At 37.4% G+C, this 11549-nt stretch overlaps 2 protein-coding genes across 2 annotated transcripts; both read right to left on the reverse strand.

Moving 5' to 3' along the window:
* Positions 1-1025: 1025 nt before the first annotated feature.
* Positions 1026-1469, reverse strand: LOC145689284 (heat shock 70 kDa protein-like). The gene has a single exon (XM_081763423.1). The coding sequence runs from the start codon at positions 1467-1469 to the stop codon at positions 1026-1028; it is 444 nt and encodes a 147-aa protein (XP_081619549.1).
* Positions 1470-1590: 121 nt separating this feature from the next.
* LOC145689285 (heat shock 70 kDa protein cognate 4-like) lies at positions 1591-4826 on the reverse strand. Its single transcript, XM_081763424.1, has 2 exons — positions 4560-4826; positions 1591-2277 (listed from the first exon to the last, which is right to left on the reverse strand). The coding sequence occupies exons 1-2, from the start codon at positions 4824-4826 to the stop codon at positions 1591-1593; spliced, it is 954 nt and encodes a 317-aa protein (XP_081619550.1).
* Between the last annotated feature and the right edge of the window lie 6723 nt (positions 4827-11549).

The raw sequence follows: 11549 nt of genomic DNA on the forward strand, positions 1-11549 counted from the left end.
AACCCACGCACACGGTGTTTGTCCACCACAAAGTTCACTTGGCGCGATCTGAGATCGAACCAAGGACCCCATGCACCAGAGATGAACACTAACTGAGCCACCGCGGCACCCGGAATCTGAAAAGAAAATCAATAAGATATTAGAAAGCTTGAGAAAGGCCTGTAAAGAACATAGGATGAAAATAAATGTTAGAAAGACAAAAGCCATGATGATTGGAGTGAAGTGATCAAATATAGAAGAGGAAGGGAGAAAATAGAACAGGTGATTAATTTCCGATAACTTGGTAGTATTAACAGTGATGATATGATGTACGAACGTCAAATAAAAGCAAGGATAGAAATGGTGAAAGAAGCATTTAGGAGGAAGTGTATTATGTGGGTCCTTGAATAAAAAAGTTGAGGAAAAGACTGATAAAATACTTCGTGTGGGATACTGTACTACATGGAGCAGAAACATGCACATTATGTAAAAGCTATGAAAAACTGACAGCCTTCGAAATGTTGGTGTGAAAAAGAATGGAGAAAATTAACTAAATCGAAAAGAAAACGAATGAAAGGGTTTGGGAGAAAAGAACGATTTTAGATGTAATTGAAAGAAAAAGAGGATCTAGTTGGGAATTTGGCTGAGGAGGTACTCTATCATGAGATATGTGCTAGAGGGTTTGGTGGTCAGAAAGACAGGGAGGGAGTAAAGGAAGCTACAGTTGATGAACGGTACGATAAAAGAAAAAATGCATATGAAGACAAAGAGGTTAGTTGAAGACAGTGACGCATGGAATCTTCTCAGTTGTAGAAATTGATTTGCCAATAATGGCAGAATACCTATGATGATGACTACTTCCCTCATAAGGCATCACAAACGAACCTCAGAGACAGTATACTATATATGTCAACGAATTAGATGATAATGCTTATAAATGTGTCCAACATCGTTGTGTGCCGTATAGTATAAAGTTAGGAAATACTACTTTTGAATGTTTGCACATTGTAATTATCTTAAAATGTATTTTTTGTTTGTTTTCGAAGTCAAGATAGATCAATTGTAATACCTTCGAGTTCTTTGTGCTTTTCTTTAATATCTTTCGCTGTTGCAAACTCATTTAGTTGCAGCCAAAGAAGAACATCATTGCATTTCTCCAGTATTCTGCTGGTGGAAGACTTTATGTTTCTTGGGCTACTCTCGAATTCTTCCTTCAGTTCTAGGCAATATGATTCTAAATCTTCCCTTGCTCTAATTACTTCTTTTCTTCTCTCATCCTCTGCCTTATATTTCTCTGCTTCAGTGATTAATTTCTGTACTTCTTCTTGGGATAGACGCCCTTTGTCATAGCTAATAGTAATACCGCTCTTTTTTCCTGTCGACCTTTCTACGGCAGTCACCGTAAGAATTCCATTTACATCAATATCGAAAGTCACATCAACTGTGACTTCACGCCTGGGAGCTTGACGAATTCCAGAAAGGACAAACATATCAAGCAAATAGTTATCCTTTGTAAATTCTCTCTCACCTTCGTAAATGGGAAATTTAACTGCAGTCTGGTGTTCGTAGGCTGGATTAAAGGGAACAGTCTTTGTACAAGGTATTGGTGTATTACGTGGAACAACAACAGACATTATGCCCTCTTTCAGTGTTTCTACTCCAAGCGAAAGAGGTGTTATCAAGTAGTACCAAATCTTTAATTTCATCTGATTTAACACCAGATAAAACCGCTGCCTGTAGAGCTGCTCCATAAGCTACTGCCTCATCTGGATTGATCGACCTATTGAGGTCTTTCCCATCCAAGAACTCTTGAACTAATTCTTGGACTTTGGGGATTCGGGTAGAACCTCCAACAAGAACAACCTCGTTAATTTGTGAATTTTTAAATCCGGAATCAGTCAGAGCCCTTTTCAAAGGCTCTAAAACGCTTTTAAAGAGATCGATATTAAGTTTTTCAAAACGTGCACGAGTGATTGAAGTATGAAAATCAATTCCATCAAACAAACAATCTAAATCAATGTTTGCATTTCTAGAAGAAGAGAGTCGTCGCTTAGCTAGTTCGCACGCTGAACGAAGTCGCCGCAGTGCACGGATGTTTCCTGTTAAATCTTTCTTGAATTTTCTCTTGAACTCATCAACAAAATAATCAACCAATTTATTGTCTATGTCTTCACCGCCCAAATGAGTATCTCCTGCTGTCGCCTTTACTTCAAATGTCTCATTCGCAATTGAAAGGATTGACACATCCAAAGTTCCACCACCAAAATCGAACACCAATACTGTCGTTTTTGCTTCTAGCTGAAATTGAAGAGAAAATTAAAATTAATAATAATTTCTACATTGGATCAAATTTAAAATACAGTATACTCTCTATAATCTAGCTTGTGATAATCTGGTCCGTCGAATAATTCGACGTTTTCCTACGGGCAGGCACCGGCAACTATGCTTAATGACTTAGAAGCGACCTATTTAGTCGCCTGGTGTCTCTAATGCAGTAGAGCCCATTTACATGTGGTTTTCAATCGTGTATAGGCTAGTTGCGATTATATGTGTTTCTCAAACTGTGGTTCATTGTTTGTGTGTGTGTGTGTGTGTGTGTGTGTGTAAGACTGTGTATGTATGTATGTGTGTGTGTGTGTGTGTGTAAGGGTGTGTATGTATGTATGTGTGTGTGTGCGGAAGATGTTATCGAAGTGGAATGGAAAACATGTAACTAACTCTAGCTAAAAAGGAACGATATTTTAAATAAACTTTTTAAAAAAGCATAAAAATAATGCCCCTGCTTTTGATATTCTTTCATTAGACTCCAAATACATACGCTAAGAAACAGAATATAATCGAAAGGATCTTTTAGTACTATCAACTAATACAGTAATTTTGTCCTCTTTTTTTCTTTACTACGTATTATACATAAGTGAACTTACTTTTTGAAAATGTTATCATGTTCATATTTCAAACTACTGTTTATTTACTTGCTTTATTTGCAATTTTGTAATAAAAATACACAGTGCGACAGCATAAGTAGTTGCTGCTGTTGTTTAAATGTGTTTTCTTTGACACATTCCAATAATCCGGCGATTTCGATAATCCGCCACTGTCTTAGTCCGATATATCTCGAATTAGTGAGAATCTACTGTATTTGTTTAAGAACTTTACGTTTGCATAATAGTATGTAAAATAAGCTCTCTAATATAATATGTATAATATTATAATTGCTTTTGTTATAGGAGGAGCATCATTTGAGTATTTTGAAAACAAGTTTGAGAAACGCGTCTTTTTGAATAAATTGTATACTAACATAGTAATGAAAAACAAGAAACTCTTACGTTGGCAGACAATTTTCTCTTCTCCTAGCAAAAGAATTGAAATGACGCTATTGAAAATAGGTAAGAATTCCTCTATTGCATTTTACCATTGAGTTGATCAAATTTCTCCATAGAGCTGCAAGCGACACTGCACACACGCCCACCGTAATGCAGTTAGGCAAAACTGTGTTTGTATGTTGTTGCATGTTATAATGAACTGTTTTTAAAAGAGAATTGCACGTTCCTTGCAGTACTAATGGCTATACGAGTACTAAGAGATTTTAAAAAGAAACTATTATATTATATAATTAAATGCGATATTTGTATTCATACTCGCGTATCATGGTCAAAAACCAATGACACGGATAAGTTAGTATTTGCACTCCGAATTTGGAAGAACCCGTGTACAAATTCCGAGTTGACCTTCGTGATTGGTGTTCCTTCAGAGTATTTCTTAACGCCATTTGCTGAAGAAAGTTAAATCTTTAGTTTTACGTCCCACAGTTATGCCGGCTAGGCTAAAGGGGACGGTGATGATGAGAAATGAATGAAATGGTGGAAGTGGGAGGAACAGGAAAACTCCGAGAAAACCCACGCACACGGTGTTTTTCCACCACAAAGCTCACTTGGCGCAGCTGGGCAGTGCACAGTGGTCCAGAAACCCTGAAAATGTGGCCAAAATAGGAAGATGTGGTTCCATGTCCATGAAACTTGACAGATAAAGGTTTGTGAGGTCGCTGAGTACGATTCTGATATCCAAATTAAAAATTTCAAAATGGCGGATCCAATATGGCGGACAGAAAAAAGAAAAAATCAAGCCATGGAGCTGAAATTGGGTAAATAGAGGTTTCTGGGGTCGCTGATTACGAATCTGATATCCAAATGAAAAAAATGCAAAATTTCGGATCCAATATGGCGGATTGTGGAAACAAATAAGACATGGTCACCAAATGTGTATAATAGCATGAAATATATATATATATATATATATATATATATATATATATATATATATATATATATATATATATATATATATATATATATATATAAAGTAAACAAATATATATTTTCTAACTGAAACATGTACCACGTTGGTTGCAAAGTGTGCAAACTCCTCAGTCCGTGTTGCATTGTACAGTACATACAAAAGAAGTATTTTGTTCAGAACCAACGTGGCAGATAGGCAGTTAATAGTCTTTAACACAGTTATTCGGACTGATCATCAGAAGGCTGTGCATGCGGAGCCTCTATATATTTCAAAAGCATGAGTACAGCTGGAGACAGTTGCTTTTTCCTATGCTTCTGTGCCATGGGTTCACGAAGCGTCGAGATTTTGGGATCACTTGTGACCAGGAGTCGCAGAAATATATCTCGCAGCGTGTCCCCTCGTGTGCACTTACGAGAATGATGTTCCCTGTACTGTTTGATATGCTTGTTTCGGGCCTCCTGGGCCTCTTCGGACATCTGCCCAATCGGTAATATGCAATGACTGATAATTGCGGATCCATGAACAAGAACTTTAAGCACTGAAGCGGGCATGTAGAACCACGAATAGTGTTGAAGGTACAGTTCCAGTATATCATTTGACCAAGCTTCAAATTTACGTGGATCTATCTCCAGCCCACAAGATAAGGCGTGAAGCAACACAGCACACTTCTCGATAAGATCCCGGTTCGATGAATGCAACCTTATCGGGATATTGAAAGAAACGACGGGCAATGTTTCCGTCATTTGAAGTACCGCTTCCGCCTTGCCTTGGTTCATCGATGATCAGCCCTAACTGGGCCTTCATGGCCTTTTGCATGTCGGCTTGCTTCTTCCTCATGATCAGTTTGTGTTCTTTACGAATTTGCCATCTTCGAAGATCCAAGCGGTATGCAACATGAAGCAGCCACTCCATAAAACGGATCCATGTATGAAGAAGAGACAGTCCGAAGCCAAGATTGTCAGGTTTTACTGGCTTAGGGCCCTTTGTCAATGTGTTCATCTCCTTTGGCGTTGCGCCACACACATAGCAGGCCTGTGCTGATTTTGTGTGCGTAATCGCGTTACAGACTTTGCCGTCAACCATTGTGAAATGCAGGCTGTGTGTGACCTCAAATACCTTTCCTGCGATGGTGATTTGGCTAGGCGTCAGTTCTTGTATTTGTCCCTGCATACATTAAAATTCTTGTCGTATCAGTTCAGTTGTTTCCTTCTTAAACTGCAACATTATGGGCCTGCAGAATCTAGGGGATGATGGCCGCTGATTCTGCAACACTACGACTCGTAATCACTTCCTTTCATAGAACAGTTGAATTGGTACAATTGACGTGAACACAATGTCAGTGTCTGTAAAGCCCTCCTCTTGTGCAACTTGTTTGTATTCAGCGTGTCCAGTAGTACCATCGCATCCCCATTTGGTGATGAGCTGAAGTGACATACTATATTTCGCTGGAATTCTTTCTAGCACAGGCTCCTGTGTTTGTACAATTCGTGCAGCTGTGCGGTCCTGCGTCCTGCAGTGGCTCGTAAAACGTGGACAAGTTTTCGTCTTCATATGTGATACGCCATGTCAGAAACGAAAAGAAAATGCCCATTCAGCATTAATGACCTATACTGTTCGTCACATTACGATTATCATAATTACTGATACTGTAAGTCATAACTCTGTTAAACACAACACACTGTTGTTGTATTGCTGAGGTCTGTCATTGTGATTTGTATGGCAATGTATGTGCTGACATCGCATATAGTCTTCTATTTACTCCTTCATGCACAATTTCTCGTCATTAGGGTTTCAATTTCCAATCGTTTCAATTGTACATGCTTTTAGTTAGTTTAAATAGCTTTTATGCCACAACTATTTTATTACAAACACAATGAGAGCATTATTTGCAAAGTAGAACACACATTCAACGTATAATATACTCTGTTATGAAATGCCGTTGGATTCATTTGTCTACTCAATACCTTACTCCAGCTTTCTTTGCAAACCTTTAGTCTAGCAACACTGAATATCTACAGATGGCAATACTGAAGGTGCTTTTTCCATCTCCTTTGTGTCGACTAACATTATCTATGGTCATGGTACGTTACTATTCATTATCTCTATTCGTTTATGAGACAATAGCAAACGAATGAATATCAAACCTTTGCCTTCCAGAGGGTCCGGCCGCCCCTTACTTTCATTTATTTTCATTACTTCAACTACAAACTGACCCTGTTAGCATGTTTCTGGTTTCGGATTTACACTTCTCATGACATAATGCTTTAGAACGACATATTTCCATATATACGACAGTTTACCCTTGTTGTTCAGTCCCTTCGTAAATTTTTGTTTACCATCAGCTTCCCACAAACATCCCTCGATTTTACACAACCGAGCAAAATGGAGCAAAGTTTGTTTGTAGTGTCTAATTCCGAGGATATTGGGCTCATATGTACGAGAAACATCTGAGCTTCACTTGGCTTCACTCAAAAGAAAAGTCTAGAAACACAAAAATACACGTATACTTTTGTTTCCTTTGCTACGCTTACCTTTAACGCTCATTCCAACGGGACACTGCAATCACATCACACATCTACGCACACCAACAGCAAGCATAAGCTTTGCATATATAATATATCCTGACCCCCTTGTTCAGTTGACGAAGGACATACATAACACAACACTGGTAACTTTGTTGTCTCTAGCTGATACACAACTGCTGTTTTGTGCACAGGCAACCTCTTACATTGGACGCCAGTCACAGACTGCGGGAGGCTATTATTTGAAACACCCATGTCGATATGACTGCCCAAGGTCAATGCCTATCCAGCACTACTACTAGTTCCGAGATTTGCGTCATGTAATTTTGGCCAGGTTTTGAGGGTCTCTGGACCACTGTGCAGTGACAGAACTAGGGACAAACAGGATTTGTGCTCCGAGCGTCGCATGGGAAGGGCGCACAATTAGGCAAATATTTGGGGGAGCGTTGAAGGGTGTTGACTACGTTACAGGTAACAGGATTTAATACAGATAACATATCTTGGCGGCCATTTTAAATACGGCAACCGATATGAACAATCTTTTGCCACATCGATTTTTAGTTTTTAAAGATCTATCAAACAAGGTGTTATTCGACCCATATTTCCATTTAAAATTTTAAAGTTGGGCTCCGGGCCTCCTTGAAGAGCGGCCCTGGGGGGGGGGGGGCACCGCGATATCACCGTTCGATTTTCCTCATGCTATCTTCTATTTCAGTCTTTGTTTAGTTTATTTATGTTCAACCGTATTCGAAACATTTCCGTGGAAAGATTAAAATGGGCCACCCTGTATATTATTTATTACCAATAAAAAACTCACATTCTTTAAACATATAAATAATAAAAGATTGTTCAATTTCAAAAAGCATTTGGTTCAAATTCGTGTAAATGAAACATGACATTCACGTCATAAATTGAGATGCTCGAAAAATGGAACACCAGACTAAGTGGAAGAATGCATTACCTGCATTTGCTTTGAAAAAAAAATACATAAATGCACTGTATTTTGAGTAGACTAAGATTATTTTCAATTGAATGCTGTCTCATTTTGGGATAACAAGTAAGGGTAAAAGCAGTGGCGAAGCGTAATCCCTCAAGTAGGGTAGGCCGATAACTAATAACACAAATAAGATTTAATGTATCATAAAATGTTTAAAATTATAGTCAGAATTCTATTTTCCTTATTGAGTTAAATAAAAACCCTACGAAATGTATTTGTTTTAAAGAATTTTCTTAGTTGTATTCCTTTGTATTCCTAACACTGTTTAGAGTTTAATTTATGTGCATGTATACATAGTAGATTTTGTATTGTTTAATTTAACAAGAAAGAATGAATATTTATATAAGCAAAAGTGGACAGAAGGAAGTCTATTATTATTATTATTATTATTATTATTATTATTATTATTATTATTATTATTATTATTATTATTATTATTAAACAAACATTTACATTAGGAAAACACGCAACATCTAATAATGGAATATTCCCATTTAGCTCCACTACAAATATTTTGAAGTGCACTTCATATTTCCTTCTGTCTGGGATTTGCAGGAGGGATTAGGGGAATTTCCTCCTCACTTGCTGCATATTTGTAAATGCAGGGAGAGAGAAAGAATACTTTCTTACAGTTAGCTGTCAAATTTCTTGGATAAAAGTTTGTTACTTGCATCTCCCACTTTTAAAGTAAGTACAATACTGCGTTTACTTCATGCATCACGTGATAATGACTTCACTAGAAATGTTAATGCTAAAAAGGAACTTCATTTGAATCAACTCAAGATACTCAATATTGTATTCTATGCAGTGGTATGTTTAAGAAGGGTAGCTTTCGGGCTTAAGTACTCAAACTTTTTATTGTTTTATATACTGTATATTGCAGAATTTTCACACTTCAGAAGTAAAGTTAACAAAGCCCCCCGAAACAAAATTGTAAATACCCCACTAATTCTATGAAATGGAAAATTCAACTAAAACTACACACAAATATTATTATTTTATCCTGTACGATAGCGTTCGGTAATTTTATACATACGTTCAATGTATCAGACTTATATTCTACAAAATATTATGGACTGGGCCCCATTTAGGAAAAAAATAGCTACCATGAATAACTCCTGAGAGTATATACCTAAATAAAACAAGTTTTCACTAATAGAAATACAAAATTCTACACAAACTTCTTACTCAGTGTAAGGAAATCATTTTATAACATATTAGCAATTAAAGATGCCATCAACGCTAAAACTAAACTCCCGGAGGCGAGCCTTCGAACCTTCCCAACAATGCGTGCAATCCCCAGCGCTAATAGCTTCGCTACCTGTGCAGCATAGCCCGTAAGCCTGTCTAGCGAGCTGGTGAGGCTCTGGCGGAAGGGTCTCCAAGTGTTTCCAACCTACTATTTTGTTACCGAAAAAATCGGAATGTTGAAGTATTGACTTTATTATATATATATATATATATATATATATATATATATATATATATATATATATATATATATATATATATATATATATATATATATATAAAGATAAATATACGGTAGCAAACAGGGTAGGCCCGGCCTCAGATCCTCATAGTACGCTTCGCCACTGGGTAAAAGTAAGAGGGAACGCGGGTGGACATCGTTTCTCAACTTCCAATCTATGGCGTTTCCCCACTATCTAAAAATATACAATGGACAAAGATAGGCGTGAAGTCAAGCGTACCCGTACCTTTCCAGATCCACTTTTACCTCGGATAACAAGGGTCATTTTATATGCGAGTAACTCCACACTTGAGTGCCCACTGAATTAAACGAGTACTTGCCACTTTCATTTCTATCTGCCTGTTGAACATACTACATTATAGAAAGAGCAACAAATTTACATCATCAAGTTCTCACATTTTCCGCAGTGTATTTTTCTATTTCAATCACATGCACGGTCGCTACTGTTTAGAATAAAGAGCGTCTGCGCCCTTGTACAAATAATCCGCCTTATGCACAGTCGTTTTGACGTATGATTAGCGTCATACTAAAGGCCTGACTATTGCCGGAAACATATGTTAGTCGAACTCTTTAGAATGGCACTAATCACGCGTCAGAACGACTCTGCACAAGGCCCAATATGTTTTGATCAGGGGAGGAGGAGGAAATTCCCCCCAAGAGTTTAAGGAATACATATACTTTAATATATTGTCTACTAATCTAGTAGTACAAAACGTGGAAGTCTTATGTCGGTGGTGCTCTTGCCCCCTCAAGTGAAGTCTGAAATGACGCCCCTGGTTTTGATAAAAAAAACTGCTAAATGAGGAATAACAATGATAACAGATTTTGAAAGCTTCTTGCAATAGTTTAGAAATCGTTCTTCACTTACTTGAATAAACTGTATTTTCTGTTTACAGAGTAAATTCTAGAAGAGATCTTGGCTTCCATGGAGGAAGATTATGCTTTTACAGAAGCCCATATCTACTCTACTCCTCCTGATGATGGTGCTCATAGTGCTGAAGACGCAGATGGAAATGTAAACAGTCTGTCTCTCTGGACGTCAACTGAGTTCATTTGTGGAAGTGAAAAAACATCGTTTGAACAAAGCGGATATAATTCGTAATGACAACATTGAAGAGGATTCCAATGGTAACTCACAAGTAAACCTTACGTTTGGGTGAATCGAGTTGCTGACTGAGACACATATGAGAAAGTAGTACTAAATGTGGTCAGTATTTCAGTGAAGTTGTAGGTGCGAAGCTCCAGGGGTTTAGGAGATACAGCTACGAGAACATGATATGGAAGTACAGAATAGTCTTCATATAGTTGGAGGTAAAAGCTCTGTAAGACCTCTTGTAACGAGAAAAGGTGAATAACAAATGTATGGGTACATATTAGGACTAGGGGGAAGTCATATAGTAAGGGTATACCTGACGGCGGCCATCTTGAAATCCGCCATTTTGAATTAAGGTCAAGTTTTTAAAATAGGAATAGGGTCATGTGATACATGATTTAAGGCGCAAATTTAATCAGAAGAACAACGGTGACCTTAATTTTGATTTACGCGCAATTGGTAAAAAGTTATAGGGAAATTAAATATTGTTGCAGCATATGTATTAGTCCTTTACCCCACCTTGTACATTTTGTGTTAATGATACCGGTAATACTTAAATAAAAAGCAGGTGGATAAATATTAGGTCTATGGCAAGAGTTGCCTTGGTGGCGGCCATGTTCAAATCCGCCATTTTGAATCAGACAGAAGTTTTAAATAGCGAGCAAGAAATAGATGTGAACAGGATACAAGAATAACAACGAAATGGCGTGCAAGTACAGCATCAAACAACTAACATTGTAACGCCACCATTGTATTTCTGATTAACTTCTAGCCCGAAGTCATCTATTGCATTACTCTATTCCCATTTAATTTTGTGCTGGTTAATCATAAAGCAAAAATGGTTATACCGTTGAATTTATGGTAAAATTTGCTATTAATAAGGTGTCACTGTTATGCGTTTTGTTTAAAACTTTTGTCTGATTCAAAATGGCGGATTTGAACATGGCCGCCATCAAGGCAGCTCTTACCATAGACCTAATATTTATCCACCTGCTTTTTATTTAAGTATTATCATTAACACAAAACTTACAAGGTGGGGTAAAGGACTAATACATATACTGCAACAATATTTAATTTCCCTGTAACTTTTTACCAATTGCGCGTAAATCAAAATTAAGGTCACCGTTGTTCTTCTGATTAAATTTGCGCCTTAAATCATGTATCACATGA

This window comes from Thermobia domestica, chromosome 7 (assembly GCF_964235325.1).
Source record: "Thermobia domestica chromosome 7, izTheDome1.hap1.1, whole genome shotgun sequence".
Classification (NCBI taxonomy): Eukaryota; Metazoa; Arthropoda; class Insecta; order Zygentoma; family Lepismatidae; genus Thermobia; species Thermobia domestica.

Excerpts from the sequence above, each read along its gene's own strand:
- LOC145689284 (XM_081763423.1), bottom strand. The coding sequence starts at position 1,469 with ATGTTTGTCCTTTCTGGAATTCGTCAAGCTCCCAGGCGTGAAGTCACA.
- LOC145689285 (XM_081763424.1), bottom strand. The coding sequence starts at position 4,826 with ATGCCCGCTTCAGTGCTTAAAGTTCTTGTTCATGGATCCGCAATTATC. Across the intron at positions 2,278-4,559 it reads AAAAGCAACTGTCTCCAGCT|CTAGAAGCAAAAACGACAGT; the intron begins GTACTCATGCTT and ends CTTCAATTTCAG.